A 27,580-nucleotide genomic window follows, 5' to 3' on the forward strand; every position below is an offset into this window, starting at 1 on the left:
CTCTCTCTCTCTCTCTCTCTCTCTCTCTCTCTCTCTCTCTCTCTCTCTCTTTCTCTCCTCTCTCTCTCTCTCTCTCTCTCTCTCTCTCTCTCTCTCTCTCTCTCTGCCATCAGGCAATATCGATTCAGAAGCCTGCAGGCTTTTTATAGCCAGCAGCACCATCATTAGGGTACAAGCCCAGCCTCGCCTGCCCGGCATCCTGCCTTCTCTGCTTGCCTCAACATCTGCCCGGCAGTGAGAGACTGAGAGTGGGGAATGGAAGAATAAAAGACAGGAAGACAGTGGCTGTGGGGGTACCAGAATGAATGACAGAAACGCTCTACCGAAACTAAAGCGAACACAATGATGGAATAATAGAAGAGAGAGTAGTGGAGTGGAGCTCGAGGATGAACCGAGTGTGGGCGGACATTTAGTCTGATTTGACTGTAAGAAGGAATATACGTAAGGGAAGTTAAAGATCAGAAACACGGCAGGAGGGGGAGAGCGAGACTGCAAGAGAGAGAGAGAGAGAGAGAGAGAGAGAGGAGAGAGAGAGGGGCGAGAGATACGGTGAACCGAGGAGAGGACGGCGAGAGAGCGAGGGGAGAGCGAGAGAGAGCGAGATGAGAAGCGAGTAGAGAGCGAGTGAGCGGAGAGAGCAGCGAGAGATGAGAGAGAGATAGAGCGGAGAGAGCGAGGAAGAGAGCAGAGACTGCAGTGTAGAGATGCTAACATGGCTAAGTGAGGGTACGCGGTGCATTCCTTCATTCCCGAGCCAGGGGGCCGGTGCTTCTCGCAGCGGGCCGTTATTATGAAGGATCTTCATGAGCTTCATCAGTTTGTAAATCCCAGCATTGGAATAAAAAACAGGGAGGACGGGGTTTCTGCGGTAACACCAGAGGAAGCACATTATTTATCTGGAGCTCAAGCATATTTCAGACATTGCTGCGGGGACGATATCAAAGTCTTAACTCCAGGGAGACGGAGCTTGGTAAAAAAACGTAGGTTTATTACGGTAGATTCGTCGGATTAGTGTAGAGCATCCCAGAATGTTCCCCCCGCTGATACGGCAGTATCGTGTGGCGTACAACACGTTGTGATACGTGAGTTATCCGCAGGCCTCTGATTTCATCTCAGGTACTTGTTATCAGCACCAGTACACACATCGCGTTTATGTGTTGTCTTCCATTGGATGTTTGCCATGCATAAAAACCCCTTTTAAACAGAGTGTGTGTGTGTGTGTTGTGTGTGTGTGTGTGTGTGTGTGTGCGTGTGTGTGCAGTGCCGCGTGCCCCCTGAATAAACGTGGAGGAGCAGGAGGTTAAGAAGAGGAGTTCAATCAGTACCTCCTCGTCTTTAATGATCCGCAGCAGTGCCACCTCATCAGCCCTTATCACCGGCTAATGTATCTGATCCCTTGACCTTTGCAACAGCGCGGAGCGATGAAGAGAAACCCGAGGGCAACAGAGAGCTGCAGGGTCGAACTTCAGCCAGAGGTTCCATGGTGTCTACATGCCATTACGTTGCACCTTAATAATAATTCATTTATTTCGTATAGCGCTATTCAATGACCCAAAGACGCTGGCAGTGAAGGCCTCCCTAACCACCACCTTCAACTCAAGCATCACCAGCATTGAGTTCCACCCACTAAGTTGTGCAGAGGCGCTAAGCGATTAGCCGCCATGATGCTATGGAAAAGCTTTCGTTATTGATTCTGCGAGGAGGCTATTGTCTGATATGCCTCGGGTTTGTGACTTTCCGTGATACCCGCCTACATCCACAATTTATATTCGTGTTTGTCTAAGACGGAAACCAAATTAAACTTTTTAGTTTGTTTGCTGGAAATAGACACACAGCTCGGAGTGCATCCTAACTGTCGGCCTCTTACCGTACAAACAGCGTTGATAACGACCCTGGCACAAAACGTTGCGACAGCGCCGAATTTGTTTGCTGAGAAAATTGGAGGGAAATCACACCTCTGGCTGAGTTCCCCCATTACTGGTCAATCTCCATCCTCTCTGCCAGCCCATGATTGGCCCTGTGATCGGTGTGTTGATGTTACCATCTCTGCATCGCTAAAGGGATCAGGCCGTCAAAGCCATCACACACTGCCTCGCCACCCCGCTGTTGGAAAAACCCATTTAAAAGGATCAAGCCGTACTCTTCCTCCTCCCTCTCCTCCTCCTCTTCCTCCCCCCTCTCCTCCTCCTCCTCCTCCCCACCACCCTCTCCTCCTCCTCCTTCTCCTCCCCTCCTCCCTCTGCTCCTCCTCCTCCTCCTCCCTCTGCTCCTCCCCCTCCTCCTCCCCTCCTCTCCTCCTCCTCCCCTCCTCTCCTCCTCCCTCTGCTCCTCTCCTCCTCCCTCTGCTCCTCCTCCTTCTCCTCCTCCCCCTGCTCCTCCTCCTCTCACTCCACCACCCTCTCCTCCTCCTCCTTCTCTCTCTGCTCCTCCTCCCCTCCTCCTCCCTCTGCTCCTCCTCCTCCTCCCTCTGCTCCTCCTCCCCCTCCTCCTCTCCTTCTCCTCCCCCCTCTGTTCCTCCTCCCCCTCCTCCTCCCTCTGCTCCTCCTCCTCCCCCTCCTCCTCCCCCTCCTCCTCCTCCTTCCCCCCCTCCGTCAGTGATGACATCCACGGGTGTCTCCTCAAGCGCCAACCAATCACGGAGCCGGGAGACAGAGCAACCCAATCCCTCGTTTATAACTACTCGCCCCCTTGCCCCCACAGAGCTGTGGCGGCGGCGGCGGCGGCGGCGGCGGGGGGGCCCGAATCGTTTCGGCTCCAGAGCCTCATGAGTGCTGCAATAATGGGCTTTTCGCTCGTGAAAATGCACAATGATGCATTTCATGTTCGGGGGACATAAGCGGCCCCACCCCCGACGCCCAGGGCCCTCTCCTTGTCGGGTTCGACAGGCTGAGTGGGGGGAATTGGAGGAGACGCCAAACACATGTCGGGGCACATACGAGCCCTGAGGAAACGGAATCCACCCACATACTGTACTTACAGCGCTACATGGACGCCACAGGGCCGGCGGGTTGTGTGTACGGCGTTCCTCGCGTGGACGCGTTCAGTCGTTCACCACTCAAGGCTGCCAGATGGACACCCTGGGGCCACTCGTGTGCCCATGATTGCTTTGCGTACACACGCGCCCCGCGCTTTAACCCCAACACGTTCCTTATCTCCGTCTCATTAGACATTTACGTTTCCTAAGAGGATCAATCGAGTACTCGTTAAATCGAATCTATTTTTAGAATGCAACGCATCTGCCGCAGGAATAGGCCTGATGATGAACGGCAATATTACCAACCAAACATGTAATGCTTATTCTCCATCAAAACAGTCAGAGTTATCAGAGTATTCATTATATATTTTTGCAAACGTTCAAAACACATTTTCCTTACAAAAATAAATATGCGTCTCACAATTTAAATCACGTCGAACCAAGGCCTGTAACAGTTTAAAAAAAACAAAAACGAAACAAGTAGCCGCCTAACCATTGGAAATAATTTAAAGCTGCAAATAAAACGGCAGCAAATGGACTATGGAAATACTCAGCGTTGTGATCTTCACTACACGCCCGGGATTACAGCTGCGTCTTGCGGCGGTGAAAATAGCCGACACACTTTCCCTTTCACCGTTGCTGCGGGTCTGCTTTCCCGAACTCACCGTTGTGTTTCAGGAGCATATGTTGCCGCATAGTACTTTCTGGTAGCTCGATTTCGCTTGGCATATTTTACATTTCACCTTATGATCTCCTATTTCTTTAAAGTATTTCAATTCTTCGCTGCGCTTTGCTTTAACCGCCATCTCTTAACTTATTGAATTCTGGCGTGCCTGCACACGGCACGGAACGCGCCATAGAAATGGATGCATTTAATTTACTTTGTGCCCACGGCATGCGTTAGTGGCGCCAACATAAAATTGATACATTTGCTACATTTGCAGAAAACTTTGTTTGTGTGTATATGCAAACTCGAGTTTGCCTGTCCACCAACCGAGTTCATTTGTAACGAGGAGTACTCGAGTAATCGATTCCTCACGCCCATCCCTAAATTGTGAACAGATGTTCACCCAACGCGTGCTGGTTGACGTGGTTACGCCGTCGGAGTGGAGCCGGGGAAGAGGTTCATCTCGTATAGCACAAGGTCGATATACACACACGCGCACGCACAGACGGACGTATACAGTACGCACGCACGCATGCAGACACAAACACACACATACGCACGCACCCAACCACACCCGCACACACTCAACCACTCAGACACACACGCACACACACAAATGCAAACACCCACATTTACATACAAACTGATGATGGTTTTTAACCTTTGCCCTCAGATGACAGCTGATGTGGTCACCGTCCTCTTCCACATGAGGAGACACACACAACATGAAAATGGGATGAGCATGACCCCTGTTTAAGAAGCTCCATTTTAGGACGCGGGTTTACCGATAAACACAGAATAGTTTTGCTGTTCTGTTGCGGTCTAAACGGTGCCATATCTTTACAGTGCAAACAACGCTGCGCCTGCGATGTGTCTGTGGCTACCGTCATGTCAAGTCATGTTAGCCTTCAGAGTGTGACAGGCTGAAAGTTATCTAATGGGAAAGAAGACCTCTTGAGAAAGAACACCAAAGGTTGAGCCTTCCATGGGGGGATTGTGTTACGGCTGGCATGTGTCTCTGTAAACAGCTCCGTTTGAAGTGTTTCGGTGCGGAACTCTCCCTTTAATAGAACTGCCTTCCATGCTGGGAATAGGAAACAGGACACAAAACACATGTAACAACAGAAAATATCCAAAGCGATGTTCACTCTGATGAATAATTAGCTCACAGCGCATAACCTGCAGAGTTCACGAGGAGGTCGGTGTGTGGCTTTGAATAAACAGCTTCCCCAAAAGAGCCAAATCAACAAAGAGGAGCTACATCCTTTCCCTCGAGACGTCATTCCTGCTGTTCTTCTTTTCCCGGCATCTCTTCGACAGCAGGAAGCGAGGGGATGGCCCACTTTCTTCTCGCTACTCTTCTGGAATGGAAATTGCAATCTCTCCCTCTCGTTGTGGGCTTCAACCATTAAAAACATCTGTCTTTCCATCCCACGTCTACCCATCTCTTTTTTCTCTCCATTCCTTCATGAAAATATAAAGCCCCTTTAGCCATCTTTGGCTTTTCCTGGCTCCCTGCAGTCTCCTTTACCAGGCACCTTTGAAATGTAAACCGCGCACCTGTCGGGCGGTGTGTCACCATTCTGAAGGGAGATAAATCACCCTATTATTTTGATAGGAGCAGCGTGAACACAGGCAATGTGTATCTCTCTCTGCCTCTCGCCTTCTCCCACCTTCGCCAACCCTTCCTTCGGGGCATCTTTGTTGCCGTTTTTCGGTTTTTCGCTTGTTTTATTTTCCGCAAACGCTCATGCGACCACGCACGCAGACGCCGTGTTCCCACACATGTACACCTACGGGTCTAGGCGCGGCCTCGCACACAACACACGGCCCTGCATCTGGGCTCTGTGTTTTGTGTTGTGCGGTGCTACGCTCCTTTTTTCTGAAAACCGAGGCATTCTATTCCTCCCCGCCTTCTGTCTCCCTTTGTGAGACTTGTCTCTCTTCCCGCGCTCTCTCTCTGATACGCTCGAGCCGTAAGATGGACACAAACACACAAAAAACACACACAGAGACACAAACAAGAGCGCACAACTACACGCAGGAGAACACACACACGCATGAGCGCACACACGTCTGAACACACACACACAAACACACACAAACACACACCTAAACGCAGTATTGAGCTGATTACATGGTGGGTGTGTCATGGTCTTTTCAGATGCTGCCAGCGGTTGTTGAGGGAGAGATTACAGTGTGAAGAGATGTGAGTCACTTCAACCCCCCCCCCCCCCCCAAGCAGTCTTAAGACGCTGAGCAGATATAGAGTCCCGCTTCCCAATCGCTGGGAATAGCGACGGTGAGAGGAAGAAAACCCTTTGAAAGATTTGTGTGTCAAGTATGCACCGTGGATGAATGACTGATGGATGGATGAATGAATTATGGATGGGTTAATGGATGGATGGATGGATGTAGGGACGGATGAAATGGCGGATGGATGGATTTATTGAAGATGGATGGATGAATGAATGGCAGGCTGTGTTGATGATGGCTGGATGAATGGATGGATGTATTGAGGATGGATGGAAGAATGCGTGGACGTGTGGGAAAGCATGGTTCAATTGTCAGGACGTGTGGGAAAACATGGTTCAATTGTCAGGACGTGTGGGAAAGCATGGGTCAATTGTCAGGACGTGTGGGAAAGCATGGGTCAACTGTCAGCCCTAGACTGTGGCTGTGGTTCCTCATGGATCTCTCAGCCTCTCTACAGTCCCCACCAAGAGGACAGGACGGAGGGCGAGGAGGAACGCAGGTCAAAGGATGAGATATAGAACACAGAATATAGAAGTTTATATAATAATGTCATTCAACAAAGTTGAAGCTGAAGCAGTGCGAGTTTGTTAATCAGGGGAAAGAAAAGGCAGGATGGTGTGTGTGGAGGATGTGGAGGGATGTGGCTGAGGGGGGCGGGAGAGTGAAGGGAAGTCAGAGAGTCAGCAGCCTGGCCGAGGTCACACTTCATGATCCATCACCTTCAATTCAACCACACCTGAGCAGGGGTGTGCCTGGGGTGGGTGAGAGAGAGAGAGAGAGAGAGAGAGAGAGAGAGAGAGAGAGAGAGAGAGAGAGAGAGAGAGAGAGAGAGAGAGAGAGAGAATGAGAGAATGAGAGAGAGAGAGAGAGAGAGAGAGAGAGAGAGAGAGAGAGAGAGAGAGAGAGAGAGAGAACACACCAGACAATGATGCGACAGCATCAACGGCATGTCAAGCCCATTAAATCCAACATAACCTTTACAGACTTCATAACACCTATTATGGAAAGATAGAGGATGACAGGAACAGTGATGATGATGATGATGATGGTGAGGACGGCGATGGTGATGATAATTATGATTGATATAATTATGATAGTCACCACGCTGCCATTTTTGGACAATGGCAGATTGTGATGATGATCTATTTTTAATTCAGCTCAGTAGAAAGTTTTTCCATCCTAGCATTAGTTAGTAAGGGTCCCTTTCTAGTTAAATAGCCATCAATATTAACGGCCCATATTTCAAACCTCAAACATAAGATATATATGTGATTTCAATCTATTTTTTCGACTTAAATATTTAATGCCCTACTGTAATTCTAGCAAAAGTATAGCAGCCTCGATGAATATGCAACTTCCAAACGTCCCCAAGTAGGTAGGTGGAGGCATTATCAGCATATATTTGCATAATAGACTATGGATCTATTTTTGATAACACAAGAATTGCTCATACTTGCAGCAACACCAACTCAGACTCCAGGAAAGGCCTACAAGACCATGAAGGCATACTCAAATTGGTTGAATCCTTCAGTCTGGAAGTCTCCAACTTTAAACTTCCAACTTTAAATGACCAAGGTGAGACTTGAACATAACGCACATACTGGTACCGCTGTGTGTTTGAGATGCATTTGACCGCGGTGTGTTTTAGGTAGGCTAGCTGTATGCTGTCTATGAGAATTATATTTATGTGGCCGGTCCGTTAAACGTCGCGACACGGCCTGGAACACAGCAAGCCTGCTTATCACTCACTGTGTGTGTGTGTGTGTGTGTGTGTGTGTGTGTGTGTGTGTGTGTGTGTGTGTGTGTGTGTGTGTGTCATGCACCTGCACACTGGCCCGTGGCCTTATCACAGCCGATCAAAACAGTCCAATGCTCTGCTCGTTAACCTTCTCTTCCCTCGAACCCACCCTTCCATCACACGCACACACACACACACACACACACACACACACACACACACACACACACACACACACACACACACACACACACACACCTTCGTCTCCCATCACTACCCTCCCCTATTATCTATGTGCAAAAATCGAATGAAATGCTTCATTTGATTCTGCCAAGTCATTCATTTGAGCAGTAGTCGAAATTAACACACACACACGCACACGCAAACGCACACGCACACGCACACACACCACACACAAACACACACACACACACACACACACACCCCTGTCTATTTTTCTCTGTCTCTGTAGTTGCAAACAGGGACTCTCTCTGTTGGGGCGACCCTGAGCGGTGGGGAGATCCAATATCCACCTATCAGCACAAGCGTGAGAAATCAGACATTGTCAGCAGGGAAAAGTGCTTCTTTATCTCCCTGGTCAGTGACCGACAGATCCGGCCTGAACCCCTTTCCTCCCAGCATCAGAGAGAGAGCAAGAGTGAGAGAGAGACAGAGATGGAACGTGCGGCTGTAGAAATTGCAATGCAGCAATGATGGCTGATCGCACTCAGACTGCTGGTACAAAGAAAATGACCAAGGAAGCAACTTAAGGGAGTGGCTACATTTAAGGTAGGATAGGCCAATCATTTTAGAATAAGAATTTAATATTTCCTGAAATTCTCTTTACATCGAGACACTTAATAATAACTCAAATGCTCTGACGATGTTTTTTCTATTCCGGTATGAATGAATGAATGAAAGGATGGCCTCCTTGTCTGTCTGCCTGCCTGTCTGTCTGTCTACCAACCTACCGGCTACCTGCATGCACTCTGACGGTACACTCTTATTGGGCACTCAGCTAGGCAGAGCTAATGCTAAAGCTAGTGAGCAAGTAATGTGATTTGTGGGAGTGGCTTTAGAGCATGACTCACAGCTGGGATGAATTTTCGGTTGGATACTTTCAAAAGTAAGGTTTCTCTTGGTGGTTCACAAAATTGCCTACTCTCGCTCTAAGCGGAACAATCTAAAATCATTGCCCGCAAATTGCATCTGTGCTTTCCACACCAGTTTCCTCCGGTGGTAAAGAGCCAAGATCCACGGAGAAGCAACTGAAAGCGGTCCAGCCGAGGCTTCAGCATGTTTCCCCTGAAGAAAAGCACCCCGAGTGGTTTGGCAGCGCAGGCCCTCAAACAGCCGTGCAATGTTTTTCCCCTCCTCTAGATTTACTTCCCCTGCTGGTGCGCGGGCCACGTACAGCAACTCGTGTTGTAGAGAGCCTGCCCTCCAAGGGTTTCTATCTCGGCAGCCCCATTCAGCAGGGCACCACAACACATGGGCCCTCGGGTTCTAATAAACCCTGCTGTTGTGTATGTGTGTGTGTGTGGGGGAGTTTGTGTGTGAGACAGAGGTGTGTGTGTGTGTGTGTGTGTGCGTGTCAGGGGGCTGGGGGTGTTGTATCAAACAACACCCGCCGAGGTTCAGTGGCAGTGAAAAGAAAGGGTAATAGGAAAGAAAATAGCAAAAATACGATATAACCGCGATGTTGTCGCCACATGTCGATACAAGCCGGCCGGTCCCTGCAGCGAGCTCCTACTCAGTGTCGGTCTGGGTCAGGGTCTGGGTTGGAGGCCACCTGATAAGGTGAGGAATCAAATTAGCCCGAGGTGGCAGCTAGCTACAACAGGGACCTACGGCCAGAACTCTGTTTTCCTGGTTAGATTGCTAAATGAACGGGTGGTATGGTTAGGGTTAGGGTTAGGGTTAGGGCTAGTCCTCTTCGACCCGAGCTCTGCTGTCCTGGTTAGTTAAAGTACTAAATAAAAGGATTAGCCCTACGACCAGATGTGGTGTCCTGGTTAGTTAGAGGGCTAAATGAACAGGTTATGTGAGGCTACACTGTATGCTAAAACAAAACTCAGCTGACTATAGATATAGAGTGTAGAGATTGTGTAACCTTTGGATTTACTGCCCAAGCTAAAGCGCATCAACAGCCTAATCTTACCACTCATTAGCAGGAAACGGGGAAGATTATACATTTTTACAAAATTAGACATTATAGTCTAGGAACTTCATTTGGTATTGACTAATGTAATTTGTATACATCGCCTCGATTAACAATGGTATGTTCCGGCCGACTCTGTATTCATATTGATCCCTGGGTAAACCGAAGATTTCTCTGGAAGTCAATATGGCCATTGAATAATGGCATGTAGGATGGATATTGCTAGAGGTCAAATACACACGAGAGCACCACTGAGGTAATGATTAACGGCAGCAAATTCACAAGCAAATCGCTTGTGGCCTTATAGTCCACTTACTCAATTATGCAGCTAGCTAGGCTCTCTTCAAAACAACGACTTGTGTGACATTTAGGATGGATTAAATTGAGGGAAAGCAGGGAATAAAAATAGATCTGTAGATTATTTTATAAATTAAACTGGCATTTGATAGCTGTATCAATATTGCCGGCATTGTTGATCAATACAGCTATATTCAAGCTATATGTCAATGATAATGCAACATTATCATACTTTGAAAATGGATAATATTTAAACCTTACAGCATCAACCTTTAGATAAACTGGAGAAAAATAAACTCTCCCACCTCTACTGAGTAATAGCGTTTCACTGAAGTACTAAAGCCACCTTCTGTCATCCATGCCTCATATCCGCCACTTAAAGCACTTCAACATTGCAATTTTAGTCTTATACAATGAGCAAAAAAACCTTTTTTTATGGCAGATATTTTTCCTGGATATGCAGAGTTCTTCACTCGGAAGCAATGGGAATACGTCTTACCTTGAAGTCAGAAAGTTATGGGGTGGAAATATTTAATCTTCAGTTAGGTTACTCATTTGCGATGCGTGATTTAACGATTGAAGGGGTAAACATTTCGTCACCTACGATTTGTACATATCCCAGTGCAATACCACGTCATTTATTTCAGCGGCCCTCCAACATTTTGTTCTCGTCACCCCCCCTGGTCAACCAGAATGAACATTTCTTGGAGGCCAAACGGCCAGGACACAAACACCCACACAGAACATTATATGCCATTTGCAGTGGCCATTGATTGGTCAGGTCAAATAGTGTGTTTGTGTGTGTGTGTGTGTGTGTGTGTGTGTGTGTGTGTGTGTGTGTGCGTTATGTGCGTGGTTTGTGGGTATCAGTGTGTGTATCTGTGTATTATATGCGAGTGTGATTGTGAGTGTGTGTGTGTGTGTGTTATGTGCTTGGTGTGTGCGTCAGTGTGTTATATCTCCCGCTCCGAGGCAGACACAATCAGCTGCTCTCATCCGCCTTCATCACAGCTGTGATTGTTGTTCCCCCCAGGTCGCCTGTAACCCCCGCCTTCAGGGGGAGACCGGCCATCTCAGCCACGGCCGTCTCCCGCCCTATTCTCTCCCTCCATTATCCATCCCATCTCCCCCGGCGGCCGCCGACTTCATCTTCACACCGGGCGGTGGAATGCATTCCGCCAACGCGCGCCAGAGTCTTCCTTTACATGAGGGAATCTATTTGAGAAATTGCTCCGAATCCTCCACGAGTCAAGCTGCCCACCGCCCCGAACCAAAGTAAAGTCTTACCGAGGAGATATAACGGGGGCCATTTCGGTCTGATGGATTTCTCCTAGACACAGGATTTAGAACCGTTTTGACTTTTTTTGCAATGCCGTGACCCTGTTTGAACCAGAGCCTGTGTCCCCGTCACCGTGGAGGTGTTACCGCCACGATCAGGCACACCTTCCAGCTCACAGAACACACACGTTGTTCTCCTTATTAAATACAACACGGCAATCCCCAGTGGCTAAGCCCCCCCTTCCCCCCCCCCCCCCCCCCAAACAACCACCATAATGATCTGATGTACCGCCCTTTCTTTTTCAGATTCCCGCAACACCTCACCACAACCTGTCAGGAAAACATGTCCCGCTCTTTTGAGATGCACCTATAGAACAACAGTGCAGCGGAGGATGAACACAGGACCGCTCCCCTCCTGGGGGAGAACTCCTCCAGCGCCGAGCAGAGGGGTTCAGTCCTCGCCGTGAGTCCACTAACCCCATCATTTAGAATAATTGCCGCCCAGAATGCCGGGGAAAGTGTGTCAGTGTGTATATGTCTGTGTGTGTTTGTGTGTGTATCTGTGCATATGCAAAACTGGGTGCGTTAATATAAATGTAAAGGGTGTGTGTGTGTGTGTGTGTGTGTGCGTGCATGTGTGTACTTGAGTTTCACGTCCATGTGTCTACAGGTGTGCACAAATATAATATGACAGATAATTCCCTATAAGGTGCATTGCGGTTTGACTTCCCTCATCACGTCAGGGGATGATTCTTGCCTGTGTGTGTCTGCTCGTTGTAACCAGAGTGGTCGCTCTAGAGTAGTCCATGGAGGAGAGTAGGATAGCAGAGAGTCAGAGAAAGATGAGACTTTACAAAGGTGTGATAGGGATTGAATGCTGCATTGGGAAATATTAATCCTAACTATAATATAAAATTCGATACAAATTATATAAAACATGTACTGTATTTATAATCACTGGTCAATAATTTGCGTACATTCTCCTTGGACCTACAGATATCTTGCTTCCTCTCTCTGGAACTGAGAGGTTTTAAGATACTTTGTAATTGCATTTCCACTGTAGCCATGAAGTCTGATACCGAGGCCATGCCAGCCTCCTGACTTCTTTGTTGTGTCGATTCCTTTGACTGTCTTACAGCCTTGCTTGCAGAATTGTACACTTAACCTGTAGTGAATTACAATATAACTTGGTCTCTCTCGCCACTGCTGACTTTAGCCACGGCCAATCCTAAATTCTCCACGATGCCCCCCCCCCCCCCCCGAATCATGGACCCCCATTGCCTCATTGATATGCTTGGTTGTTTTGCTGCCACTATCTTCCCATGATCATGCTCTAAAATTAAATCAAATATTTTGCTCTCCGAATTGTCCAAAAAAGAAATTATTCTTCATCAGTATTCTAACCAATCAGACTTTGGACTTTTTATCTAATGTTGGATGGCAGGCGAGTTCAGATGTGGGTGAACGGGTTGTTGAACCCTCTTTCGCTTTCGTATTTGTTTCGACCAATCCTGACGTCGGAGGCAGGGAGCTGTATGTGCGTGATTGGCACACACAAACTCTGCCAACAGTACTCAACTGTTAGCATCTGTCGGAAAAGGTTTGAAATCAACGCTGTGTGCACTGACCACTGTGGAAATACATGCACTATAATCCCCTTTTGAAAGCTTCATCCACTTGTGCAAATGAGTATTCAAGAAATATACAGGAAACAAGGCGTGACTCTGCCTCTTGGAGTCGTTGGTTTTCCCCCAGATGTTCTGCTATAACATCTGAGAATACTGTCAGTGTAATGATGTTTTGGAATCCTACAGCTTTCCTGCCCTCGACACATTAAGAAATTAGCGTGCTACCTGAGGTGTTATTTTATTTTTAATTGTAAATTTACAAAAAAAACTAAAAAACAAAACGTCTAAATCGTAGCAAGGAGGGTGTCGTTAATTTAAGATTTTGCTTGCCGTCCGCTGGTTATATGAATGAAACATAATGAATTGGACTGCAAGGTAAGACATGACCAAACTATGACGTCTTCCCTGCAAACTCCACCAGGCTGAAGTGATTAACACATTTTCACACTGTATGCCTTTCTCAATAAAAAAAGCAGCCAATATGTCAGTTTTAGTCTTCCTTTCGTAACAGAACAGCTACAATTACAAATAGTCTTGCTTTTTTATGTGCTCGTTAGATCTGTCTGCTCACTTTACGACACGCACACACACACACACACACACAAAGGGGTTGGTCCCTCCAACAAAGCGTCACGGCATAGACAGCGCGCGCGTGTGTGTGTGTGTGCGTGTGTGTGTGTGTTTCTGTGTGCCTGTGTGCGTGTGTGTGTGTGTGTGTGCCTGTGTGTGTGTATGTGGGTCTGTGTGTGTGTGTGTGTGTGTGTGTGTGTGTGTGTGTGTGTGTGTGTGTGTGTGTGTGTGTGTGTGTGTGTCTGTGTGTCTGTTCAGACAAAGCCAACAGGCCTGTATGTAATCCGTTCTATAATTCACTATGGCATGTGATCAGATCTACTTAAAGACATTGAGATTTCTCGTCACATTGGACTGGCAGTGCAACTAATTACAATTTTGCAAATAACATTGCAGTTTGCAATGATGCTGGGATGAATGGATTGACCTCGATTCATCAAAGCCACGCTTTTCTTCATTCACATGGATCACCCTTTAGTAAAGTTTTGAGGGAGGCCGAGACAGAAGAACGGCTGATAAAGAGAGAGAGAGACGTTCAGAGAGTCGTTCAGAGAGAGAGAGAGAGAGAGAGAGAGAGAGAGAGAGAGAGAGAGAGAGAGAGAGAGAGAGAGAGAGAGAGAGAGAGAGAGAGAGAGAGAGAGAGAGAGAGAGAGAGGTTCAGAGAGAGAGAGAGAGAAAGAGAGAGAGAGAGAGAGAAAGAGACGTTCAGAGAGACGTTCAGAGAGAGAGAGAGAGAGAGACAGAGAGGCGTGGAGCGAGAGAAAGAGAGACGTGGAGAGAGAAAGAGAGAGAGAGCGATGTGGAGAGAGAGAGAGAGAGAGAGAGAGAGAGAGACAGAGAGAGAGGCGTGGAACGAGAGAGAGAGAGAGAGAGAGAGAGAGAGAGAGAGAGAGAGAGAGAGAGAGAGAGAGAGAGAGAGAGAGACAAAACAATTCCAATCAGGTTATTTAAAATGATTAATAACCATTGCAGCTAAATGCATGCTGAAGAAAACAGTGAAGGTGGCCTTGTCTGCATAATTAGGACCGCTGCTTCTAGCAAAACATACGCGCCCTCTCGCCTGACTGGGTGGGCGTCTCGACAAAACATGGAACCGTGTCTTTTGAATCTCATCCTTTTGCCATTTTCATAAAATCATTATCCTCCTTTGTCTCTCTCAAACCTCTCAGCTTTAGTGCATCTTTCCTGAGAAGCTCGTTGCCTGCTCTCTTTCCCCGAGCAGAAAGTGTGAATTATGTTTGTTGTCTAGGTCTGTCTCTCTGTCTGTCTTTCCACCAAACAGCCGATGCTTGATTAGATAAGAATAATTTAATGAACATATTCTTTATTTATTTTTAAACCCTTGAACAAAGATTGGCTGGCGGATTTTTCAGATTCTTCCTTTCATATCAAAGTGAAGAGGAATGAAAGAGCTGGGGAACAAATGGCCGTCGACTGACCGGGGTAAAAACATCTCACGAAAGTGTGATTTGCGGAGGTTTTGACAACTGAAATTGTCAGTTGTCCGTTTTTTCTGTCAGAGTCCAGGCAGAATCATATAGACACCGACACATTCGGTGCAATTTCAGGGAAGTCTCCGACCCGTAAAAATATATTAGTAAGGGGCGTATAAACCATGCTGCCAAATCGCTCGTCTGCCTGTCTTCAGTGCTGTCAGTGAAGGCACTAAATATATACGTCATATAAACACATGGTTGGTCCAATGCAAGCATTCCTCTCACAAACACAAGCCCTTCCCTCGCACAAACACACACACACCCCCACACACACACACACACACACACACACACACACACACACACACACACACACACACACACACACACACACACACACACACACACACACACACAGACACACACAAGCCATCCATTTAATGGTAATTCCTTCCTCCCATGAATTCGCCGAGTGTTCCTATTATTAGCCTGCTGACCTTTCCTCCTCCTCGCGTGAAGCACCAGCCAATAAGACGGGGGGGTAGAGATGGACGCCTTGGGGGAGGTGGGCTACGTGGAGCAGGGCTGTAGCCCCCCCTATGCTGCCCACAGAAGGGGACAGGGGGAAGGGGTCTGGCCCCATCCGCCCTCCTAAACCCGACTTAGAACGAATCAAATAAATCAATCGGGTTAATATTGCTCGGGATGGAAGCGTATGGGTAAAGACAGCAGCGGCGTCTAATTCAATAAACCCTGGCAACCAATGGCAACCTTTGTAGCACCTCCATTAAGATAGCCATCGCGCGCATCATGTGACCTGCTGGAAGAAGCGGTCAGGCCTACGGTCGCAGCAGCTGAAAGCCCAGCGTTTTAGTCGGGCTGTTCTTCCGTGGCTGTTGTCTGTGGTGTCCATCTTTAAATGAATGCACTTTCATCCATGCAAACAGACACACACAAACCCACGCACACATAATCTCACCCTATCTCAAACATACAATCATTGGCCGAATCGGTCAAGTATTCATTTGGTTTTAAAATAAGTCGGACGGATGCGCGACATAAAAATTATACTTTGCACGCATGCTCACTATGTTACAGGCTTTGAGTGCCTTGAAAAAAACATGATCTAAATGTGATGAATTCTTCTTATTAATACTAGAGAGAGAATGAGGAGTCCATGGTAGTTCGACAGAGGGACAACACACAGGATGTGATTGGGGAGAGGGTTATAATGCTAATAGATGGTAATTTGTGCTGGCATGGTCTGTGTTTTCCAACTGAACTGATTCTAGAGAGAGAATGACAGGGATAGATCAGAGAGACAACATAGAGAGAGAGAGAGAGCGAGAGAGCGAGAGCGAGAGCGAGAGAGAGAGAGAGAGAGAGAGAGAGAGAGAGAGAGAGAGAGAGGCAGATGGACAGATGGACAGATAAGGATCTATGAAAGCTCTCAAAAGAACAGAAGAAAACAGTTGGTGGAGATGGAGAAAAGAGACTTTGGGATTTCAGTCTGATATTCTTTCTCTCTCTTGGTTTCATTATTGGAGATCCATAGAGGGGCCGGGCCAGAGGTCACTCCCGTGAGGGGCGCTGTGTCTGAATGAGTCCGGGGGGCTGGGGGGTTGGGGGGGGGGTGGCGGGGGGGGGGAAGGAGCCCCAGGCATACGGTTGAGGACACGATTAACAATAGGGAAGAGCTGTGATTTGCATTAAAAAATAAAGCAGGCCACTGTCCAAGCTTATCGTCCTCTCACCTGTGTGTCTTTCTGTAACTATACTGTATAATACCCACGTCTAAATTAAAGTCTACTATAGAACTTTCCCGTCAAAGCTGAAAAGGCAGTTAACCCCAGGTCAGTAGTTTGGGCGTTGACCATTTCCCAAGAGTAAAAAGGGGTCTCAGAACCCACTAGTTTGCCAAAAAACTGCAAAGGGCCTGCGCAGCGCTAAGAGGCTATTAGTGTATCCATTATCAAACCAGCATAGGCTTCGTAACCATAGTAACCATGACAAGTACCCTAACATGCCAAGAACCCCTTCATGCTAAGTATGCGTCCGTGCTAAGTAACCGTCTGTGCTTAGTATCCGTACTTAGTGAGGGCAGAGCCTGAAAGCTAGCTCAGTGAGGATGGGTTTTTCGTGCACAAAAGATGAAGTACATATAGGCCTCCTGCATATGAATGGCTCGGCTCTCCGTCTTCTCGTGTTGGTCATAGCCTGCCATGATGCCTTTTAATTCCCGTCAGTGAATCTCAGCGCCGCATGCTGTATCCCCTGCTGGTCAGCTGTTTCACTTTCATCCAGAGCTCCCTCATTGCCCCGCTCCCATCCTATCCTTTGCAGAGGGAGAAGCGCAGAAAGATGCACAGCGACCTCACAAACGTACCCGCGATGCCGTCGCTCATGGGAGTTCTGTGGCAGAACCCACGGATCCGGCCCCGCTGTGCACAGAAACATTCAATATGTCGGCAGGCGCGCTCACACCGTCGAAGCAGCCGGTGACATGGTGCGACCGCAGTGCATAATACGTTAAACGTGATCCATCTGTTGACGTTTCTGTTGACACGATAATGGCGACAGGGCTTTTCCGTTTCAGCCGCACTTAGAAAAAAGGTTCCCACCTCACTAATGAAGTCAGCGCGATATTGACCCCACATACCGCAGCAATATCAAATCACAACACGCAACCAGAGGACGCCTTGATCGACCATTGCAAGGTGAAGCAGGCTGTTGTGGAGGCAAGAGAGGCATGCTGATGAGGCTGATCAAAAGCAAATGAAAAACACACAAGAAAGTGTATGTGAAAGGGGGTGTGGGCGTGGCAGTTGTGCAGGGCTAAGCTAATGTTGCAGCACATACACACACAGTTGTTGAAGCAGACACATGTACCCGTGCTAGCTGCTAATCTTAGCATCGGCAGACTCTGCCTGTACTAACAAAGAGGATGGGGATATTTTACGGTGACACACTGTGAATCATCTTCCTGCGTATTGATTTTTCCCTGCTGTTGCCATCAGTCTGGTGCAGACATATTTAATGGACTGGGTCGTATTTCGATGTATTGTGCACTGATGCTTTCTAGTTATGCAACTGTTAGAAAAGACATCAAAGAGCCACACAAGAAGTCCCTAACAATCAGGGATGATGCGTTACTTACCTTCAAATGTCTTTAAGACATGCAAGCACATCAATTCTAGATCTAATGACGGCATCATTCTCTTTCTTGTCAAAAACAAGAACCTTCCACACTTTCCTGTATGCACCTGGATATTCTAAATATTAAAAGGATAATTACACCTCTTTCCATATCCGCCACTTAATAGCACTCAAAAGGCAGTCTTTGAAATCATGTAATCTAATACGACATATTCCATTCCTTTCAAAAGTCTCACACAATGGATGGAAATGTATCAGGGTATTAAAAACTTGAACCACGTTTTTTTAAAGGTGACGCATTATACCATCAGAAGTGAAAATGGGATCACATTCATTACAAGCTCTTGAAACCCTGAAATCACAAGTGGGCGTGTCGAACTAGAAGTGTGCTGCTGGATAGATCAGTCTACCAGCCTACCCAGTGGACTGTAGCAAACGTTGCTCATCTATCTGCCACACATCTAGGTGGACACACTCACATGTGGTGTTAGAAGAGGGAGATTTACAAACCGGCTTCTAACGGCAAATCACACACTCACCTGGTGGTATAATATGTCACCTTTATGCTACATAATGGCTTTATAACGCAGCCAGGGTCGAATGCCGAAGCATATGCTGCACCGTTTGACTCAACTTACTCAACTTTTCAAAAGGGCAGCTGTATTAGCTTTTTTTTTTTTTTTTTTGCTTTTTTTTTTTTTGCAGCAAGTAGTAATTAAGAATAAAGGGTTGGTGTCTCTCTTATTAAAGCCCAGAAGCCAATCCCTCACACTGCCTTGGTTGGTAGTAGCCTCCAATGACTATCAATTGCAGAACAGAATCTTGAGCGATACTTCCCAGAATTGTGTTATTAAATAGTTCATGAAGACAGATGGGCACTGATGTAAGAGCTAACTTATTTTGCGATGATTGCACGGAAGAAAGACAATGAGAACTCAGAGAATGTCACACTTGGTGAACATAATTATAAGTCGACAAAACTGCGTAGACAGCCGTTGGTATACAAAGCACTATGGGCTGTCTGTCTGGCCTATTTTATTCTAGGTCAATGGTATTAGCACGCAATTAATTATTCTGCACCGACATAAAAATAAATACTTATCGCCGACCACTTTACTTCGCCGTGTGCTTGAGAGAGGGAGTGAGTGAATGAATGCTAGCGCAGTATTTAGCTAGCTTGTGGACTGGACCAAGACACAACTGGAGCCTGCATGCTTTGACTAGAAAGGCCTTGTTCGAAGGTGTAGTAGCGCATGGGCACAGAAGTAAATACGGAGCGAGAGACAGACCGGGAGAGTATGTAAGAGGGAGAGAGAGACAATATCCTTAGATATTTGGAATTTATGTTAAAGTGTTAATAGTATTGATGCTATATCGCTGGATTCGTGTTTACATATGCATATCTGATGATCGCTTGTTGTGTATCCATTTAAACATGGATCAATCATCCATCGATTGATCAAAAGATAGATGGATACAAAAAGGGATACAAAACAATCGAGCTGCATCGATTAGTTCATCTGCCTGTCCCTTTGTTCTATCTGTATTCTGTATAGGCCCTTTTTGACATACTCTCAGCCTCTCACCACACTCTTACCCTACTCTCTCTCCCCTCTGTCTCTCTCCCCTCACTCTCACTCCTGTCTGACCGTCTTGTCGGGGCTGTGCAGTGTGTGTGTGCTGATGGACTGCGATGAGAAGTGACTGTCTATCAGGCATGCCTACGATTCCATTACCAGAGGCCTTTATTGAAAAGGGATTCACTTTGGCTGCACAGCGTCCGAGCACAAGGGTGGAGGCCTCCAGCCCTGTCCGAGGGACACATACACAGATGAATAAACACACGCACACACAGAGTAGTCTACACACCCATGTGGGCACGTGCACAGATGAGAGAAAAACCTCTCTCTCTCTCTCTCTCTCTCTCTCTCTCTCTCTCTCTCTCTCTCTCTCTCTCTCTCTCTCTCTCTCCCTCTCCCTCTCCCTCTCTCTCTCTCTCTCTCTCTCTCTCTCTCTCTCTCCTGGGTAGGAGCCCAGGTTCGTCCCATTCAACCTGCTGTCATGTCTCTCTTCACTCAACACCACCAAATATATATATATATATATATATAAGCAACAATAAACCATCTCCCGACACACTCAGGAGCTGCATGGGTGGGCAGGGATGGGGTGGACTCTGAGCGCCCACTGCAGAGTGCCCTGGTGCCAGCGTGCTGCACCAGCCAGCGGTCCCCGGCCCCTCCCTCTGCTGACATCATCCCTCTCTGCACCATCCACCACCACCACCACCACCACCACCACCGTCGTGGTCGTCGTCTGGCCCCGGGCCTCATCACTTTCCACTGGGCTGGCGACGGAGAGCCAGCATGATGTGATGATGATGTGGGTCAGTGGGATGTGACCACCACTAGTATCCACCGAACAGAGACACAGAGACCACCTCCCCCCCCCCCCCTTAGACGTCCGCGGGGGACAGCTTGTTTACTACCCCGTAGTAAACACGTTCCGGGTTAACTGGGTTTGACCCGCGTGGAGTTTTACCGCATCACTGCTCGCCGAGAGTTAGGCCTCGTACTTACTTCCTATCGCTGCTTTCCTCCGACTTTCCTTCCTTCACATCCCTCATTTCTTTCTACCTTTCCTACTTCCAGCCCTCCCTCTTTCCTCCCACCCTTCATTCATGCTTCCTTTCCTTATGTCCTTCCTCTTTCTTTCCTTATTTCCTTCATTGCTTTCCTTCCATGTTTTGTTTCCTTATTCCCATCCTTACTATGTTCCCCTCCCCCCACCTGTGTTTCCATTCACCTCCACACATCTGGGTTAGCCGTGACAACATCGCTTCGGAGATCCCTTGTAACGTTTCCAAGTCACTCCTACTAGTCATTGTGTCACTCGCACGCACACACGCATGGGCACGCACACACACCCACACACGTACACGCACACGCACACACACACACACACACACACACAGTTAAATTTCAAGTTTGGATCTATTATTATGGGAGTGAAGCAACACAAACACAAAATGGCTGCATCGACAAGAAAAAAAAAAGTGTAGGCGTCAGTAAATATTTGTCAGTAATTAAAAACGTGTTAATTGGCCCAACTGGCCCACGCTTCCTCCAGTTGTAATAGCCTGCTAGCTGCGTCAACAGGGATAACCAAGAGGAACGGCTTAGCCTTCGATAGAAATCTTGGAATAAAGTTAAACTCCCCTTGCATAAGCGGGAGTTGGTTCTGAGATCTATTCAGAACACATATTGATCACTCCTTCACTTGCAGATGAACACACACAAATAAACAGGGGCACATGCGCGCACACACACACACACACACACACACACACACACACACACACACACACACACACACACACACAGCATAATGAACCCACGAGGACTCCCACAGCAGTCCACACGCACACACTGAACTACGCAGACCGATCAATAGCGGCATCTGAATATTTAACTTGGGAGCTCCCCGGGAATCAATACCGGTTTCTTTACAGGAACAAAATATATATTTCTTGCGAAGCTCTATGTGCTGGTACAGCAGGCAGACGCACACTCTATATTCCCAGACCAGACATAGCTGACAGAAGAGAAATTGAGAGGCTTGGTACCGCCTTGAGTCCTCCACACTGGGCGGAGCAGAGGCACAGAGACAGTGTGGTGGTGGTGGTGTAGGGTTCATCTGGGGTGATGCCGGTGGTGGAGGTCATCTATACTCATCTAGCTACTGGAGACGCCTGCTGGCTTTGGAAGCGGTGACCTGGTTAAAGAGACAAGGATGACTGCTCTCTCTGAACTTGTGTGGGTGAGAGAGAGAGAGAGAGAGAGAGAGAGAGAGAGAGAGAGAGAGAGAGAGAGAGAGAGAGAGAGAGAGAGAGAGAGAGAGAGAGAGAGAGAGAGAGAGAGAGAGAGAGAGAGAGAGAGTGAAGGAGATAGCGAGCGAGAGAGAGGGAGTGAAAGAGATAGCGAGCGAGAGAGAGAGTGAAAGAGATAGCGAGCGAGAGAGAGAGAGTGAAAGAGATAGCGAGCGAGAGAGAGAGTGAAAGAGATAGAGAGCAAGCGAGAGAGTGAAAGAGATAGCAAGCGAGAGAGCGACAAAGCGTACACGAGTGTACGTGTGTGTATGCATGTGTGTGCGTGAAAAGGGGACAGAGGAAAAAATATAAAGCTAAAGAGAGCCGGGGCAGGGGAGAGAGAAGATGAGTGGCAGCTGCCTCGGAGGGGCTCAGGAGAAGCCCCCCGATCGCTCTGAATGAGAGGGTGAAGGGCGAAGGAGAGGCAGCAGCATGATGAAATGAAAGGGAAACTGAAAGGCAGGGGGAAAAAAACAACCGAACAGGGACAGGGTGAGGAGAGACGGAGAAGCAGCGGTGGATCAAAAGGCTCCATGGAACAGAGACAGCGAGAGGACAAGGAAGAAATCACTTCATAGTGTGTGTGTGTGTGTGTGTGTGTGTGCGTGTGTGTGTGTACGCGATTGTGTCTGTGTGTGTGTATGTGTGTGTGTGTGTGTGTGCGATCTGCATAACACTGAAGCGGAATCCCTCAGGGATTCCTTCCACAAGCCTGAACTTCAGGAGCAGGTATTTCATTAAAGAGGGACAGTAACTGGACAGACAGACAGACAGACAGACAGACAGACAGACAGACAGACAGACAGACAGACAGGTACGGAGCACCTCCTTTATACTGCGCCGCTGACTCAATCCCCAACGGGACGGCTTAAGAGTTATACACAAGTCACCATAGCTAGCTGACTAGCATCGCTCTCATCCCTGGCACTGCAATGGCTGCTGATGCAATCTTCCAACAACACCTCGCACCACAAGCCACACCGCAAGGCCCTCTTGGGGTGACTATGACAACCTGTGTCTTGATGTCTTCACTTGGAAAGAAGGGGTGGGCTCAGATGACACTTACCTCTTTGACAACCGTCGGGAGGAGGGGGGAGGAAGGGACATAGGAGCTAGGAAAGATGGGAGGCTGGGGGGGTTGGCTGGGGGGGGGGGGGGGGGTTTGGAAGCGATGAAGCAAAGGATACATCCGTACGCCTCCGGTTCGGGATCCGATGGCCACGATCTTCTGCACGGGGTCAAAGGCCAGCGCCGTGGGCTGGTAGGGGAAGCCGTGGCGCACCGTCTGCGACACAAATAGAACAGGGAGAGAAAGTCACTTTCGTTTTCCGAGAGGGAATTCATCTCCCCTCCCCCGTCTCTGCTGATGAATAAGCATTTTCTTCAAATTCTGCTTCCTAGGTCCTATTTGGAACCAAGCATTGATGGGAAAACCTGTGCAATATCTTTCGCCGTACGTCATATTATAACACGTCACATAAAACACGTTTAATTTATCAGCTAGCTCTGGTGTGCGTCGCACTTCGTTGTTTATGATATCACTCAGGCGGCCCCCCCCCCGCCCACCTTGTTTCGATGGTCTGATGTTTAATAAATGAATAACTGCCTCAAACTCCATGGCTGAGGTAAAGGAAAATGCTGACAAAGTTGAATGTTTCAGCCGTGAGAGTTTTGAATAAAAGGGTCTTTATCTAGCTCGCTTCTCAGGAGACACCGGGGTGAACAAAAGTACGACGGTATAGTTGGTGCAGGGGTACGCACACGTACAGATCCTGGCTTCAGGCACCCTTTTGACTCTTTGCACTATGTTGCAATACAGATGAAATCTAGGGATTAAATCCTTGCTCAAGGGTATCTCTGTCAGCCGGTTTGGCTACGGCAGAGCAGGATTCCCTCCCCTGGGTTCCCCACAGAGGTTTAACCCAGTTTCACCGAGCCCACACCAGAGAAGGTTTTCAACACTTTACCATTCCAACACCTTGTGAATGGTTCCCTGACTGCAATGGGATGCCTCAGCATCACAGGGACACCGCCCAGATGTATTATAGAACACTGCTTGGGTTTTTTTAACCATAACTTGATCTGCAGTTGGGTTTTTTTCGTCCTCTGATGAATGAATAAAACATGTCTTGATTGAGGATCATACCATGAGAACCAAAGCTTTTGGGGATAGCGTTCAAAACCTCAGTGATCGCCACCTCTGGCCAAAAATGGGTATTGCATGTGGTCAAATGAGATTATCTGAACTCGTTACAAACAAAACAACCAAAGCAAAGACTGTATTCTCAGACATGTTCAGTTAGACGGATGTGTGTTGTACTGTTAAAGTGTCTCCTGAATGACATTGAAGACCGTATCTCGAGCCTTGCGGACTGGAATGTTAAAGGAGCTGTCAAGGAGCTGTCCAGCATCAGTGGTGCTGATTTCCCGGTGGTAGAATCACAACCATCCACTTCCTACTCTACCAGGGTGAAGGAGCAGCCAGCATTGCAAGCAAAGGGGGGATCTGTATTTAAAAGAATAAGGCTAAGAAATAGCTACCAATCAGAGGAAGCCACAGATACGTTTTTGGCCAATTAAATGCAGAAAAACAGACATAATGGATATTGGGAAATAATCATCCATTGTGGACCATCTCTTACAGACAACTAATAAAGAAACTAGGCACCCATTACCTTTTGACCTAGTTTTCATGAGGACAGATTACTCATGGCTTAAAAGAGCTGAGGAAAGAGCCTTACCAGGGGTTTTCAACTTGAATAGGAATGAATGGAGCTTCTTAGCTTGGTTGGTAGTTAATTAAACATTATACAATCTATACAGCCATCCACAAAAGCTTGGGGAAATCTTTCAAAAGCGTTATCAATCGCAATTCGAGTAGGGTCCTTTAAGCCCTTCAGTGAATTTGCGCCGATAAACTGTTCTGTTCTATTGATTTAAATACAAAGAAAAGAAACAGGCTTCTTTTTTCAATGCTTTTTCAGCAACAGAGAAGAAAAAGTGCCCTAATGAATAACATGTGGCATAGCCACCTTGCTAACACAGGGCAGATCTATTTTAGGAAAAATCAATGCTTTCACTGTAGCTGACATTGGCTACATCTCTGATGGACGGCTGAGATAGACAGTGCTATATTTGTGTCTTTAACAACGTCACTATTTAGAAAATTCAATGCAATTTCAAATGTCGATTTTTCTATTTAAGACATTATTAGAGAATATTTGAAGATTCCCATTGAAGAGGGAAATACGATTAAGGATTGATTGACTCAGCCTTAGTGGAATCTGGACAACAAATACGCCACCGCTTTAACTGTCATAATGCATTTAGAAATGGGAATTCCCATTCAATGTAAAGGGGTGCAGTTCAACCTGCAGTCTGAGCCTGATGACTCACTGGTCTGAGAGCGACCATACCCGCACGCCTACCCCCTCCTCAGGGTCCCGCCCCCCAACTACCACAGAGACCCCATGCCCCCCCCCCCCCCCACCCAACCCGCCCCCCCCTCCACCCCCCCGCTAGCTCACTCACACATTTAATTTGCACCCTTCTGTGCGGAGCCTTTGTTGAGTTTCTAATTATTTGTGAGTCCAGTTTACCAATTCTCAAACCCTTTGTACTTACATGCACACACACAACCACACACAGACACACAAAAAACACACACACACACACACACACACACACACACAGACAGACACACACACAGACACACACACAGTGACTGAACCACGGTGGGACACACACAGTCAAGACTATGCACCACTATTTTAAGCGAGAGTCGTGACTTGCGTACTAATCCAGACCGCACACAGCAAAAACAATGTAATCTATATATTCAAGGAACACCACACAGCGTAAATCAAGTCTTTTGAATTTCCCACAAGGCCCAGTCTTACTCCAAAATGTCTTTGTTAACACAGGTCGGACAACCTAGGCCAACAATGCGGGGTTGTCTTCATGATTAACTTTATCATTGTAATTTTATATTGGGTGAAATATGCAATGCATGAATGCATGGAGGTACGAGTGTATGCATACAATCGCTCAACCGCGCACGCACACACACACACACACACACACACACACACACACACACACACACACACACACACACACACACACACACACACACACACACACACACACACACACACACACACACACACAGAGAGGAGGAGGTGCTAGCTTTGAACCAGCGGGCTCCATTAAGTGGTCCACAGTAGCACAGGGCTCCTATGGCTGGGGTCTGTAAATGAGGGGCCCAGGAACCTCCCAGAAGGGAAAGGGCCATTAAATATACATACAACAGCACTGAGGAGTGGATGAAAAATGCATTTACCGTGGAGAATCTCAGAGCTCCTCATGCATATTTCAAAGATGCCAAGGCCGTATTTTCTCCCTCTTTCTGTTTGTCTGTATGTGGCTGTACATATATGTGTGTGTGTATGTTTAGGGTCTGTTTTGGCTTCTGTGTATGTTTGTGCGTCGATTATGCGTGCATCTGCACATTATTATTACATTTTGTTGTTGGGTCCATGCCCCTACATCTTATATATTATGAACCCCCTGCTGGGAGATTAAATCCTTACAGGTCCAAATGTTTTTGCTGATTTTGTTTTCCCATGGAAATATGGGATGGAGAAAAGTGGCCAATCTCACACAAGATAAATTCCCACGATAAAATTGTTGACGCCACATTGATGAAGTATATACTGCATAATTTACACATAAAAGGCATGAAGCGTCGTATGGAAGCCAGTAGGGTTGTGACGAGATCTCGTGCCATGAGATCTCGCGAGATTAAACTCGACAATATTACCCGTCGCGTTAAAAATCGGTCTCGCGAGATTGGTGATTTATCCGAACTTCTATTTGTCGCCTGTGGGGGTGTCACACTAAATTTGTACCGGCTGCCAAATTTGTACCGGGCGCGTCATCCATACGTAATCCACTCCAAATCTGCCTGGCAACAGATGATCGCTTCGTCCGTTGCCTGGCAACGGACGATCGCGTCGAATGACGTGAAAGGTTCACGAACATTCGCAAACCTTCTATCTAGCGATCCGTTATCTGTATTGTGCTATTTCGTCCTTGACCTGATTTAAACACGCAGTTTACTTGCTAAATTTGATTAAACAATTAAAAACAATACAAATATAAAGTAAAAACAAGTGTTATCTAGATCCGTTTTCTGTATTATGTTATTTCGTCTTTGGCAACATGAGCGTGATTTTTTTTTGAAACCCGCTTTAAACACTCAGTTTACTAGCTAAATTTGATCAAACAATTAAATACAATACAAATATGAAGTAAAAATAAGTGTTATCTAGCGATCCGTTAACTGTATTATGTTATTTCGTCTTTGGCAACATGAGCGCGAATGTTTTTTGAAACCTGCCCGGCTACGGACGACGCGATCATCTGCTGACAGGCAGGTTTGGAATGGATTACGTATGGATGACGCGCCCGGTACAAATTTGGCAGTGTGACAGGGGCAGTAATGCGCCTTTGCTACATCTAGCCTGCCAGAACCTAAAGAAGGAGAAGG

The 27,580-nt window shown here is 47.2% G+C and overlaps 1 protein-coding gene across 12 annotated transcripts in view; it reads right to left on the minus strand.

Annotated features, from left to right (window-relative positions):
• The window catches only part of stxbp5l (syntaxin binding protein 5L), a 123,126-nt gene that overhangs the window by 85,370 nt on the left and 10,176 nt on the right, over positions 1-27,580 (minus strand). For all 12 annotated transcript variants that reach the window (XM_030343357.1, XM_030343352.1, XM_030343355.1 and 9 more), the window contains exon 2: positions 23,217-23,314. In XM_030343357.1, the coding sequence (XP_030199217.1) occupies positions 23,217-23,314 (98 nt within the window). The remainder of the gene's footprint in view (positions 1-23,216; positions 23,315-27,580) is intronic.

Source organism: Gadus morhua, chromosome 20, assembly GCF_902167405.1.
Source record: "Gadus morhua chromosome 20, gadMor3.0, whole genome shotgun sequence".
Classification (NCBI taxonomy): Eukaryota; Metazoa; Chordata; class Actinopteri; order Gadiformes; family Gadidae; genus Gadus; species Gadus morhua.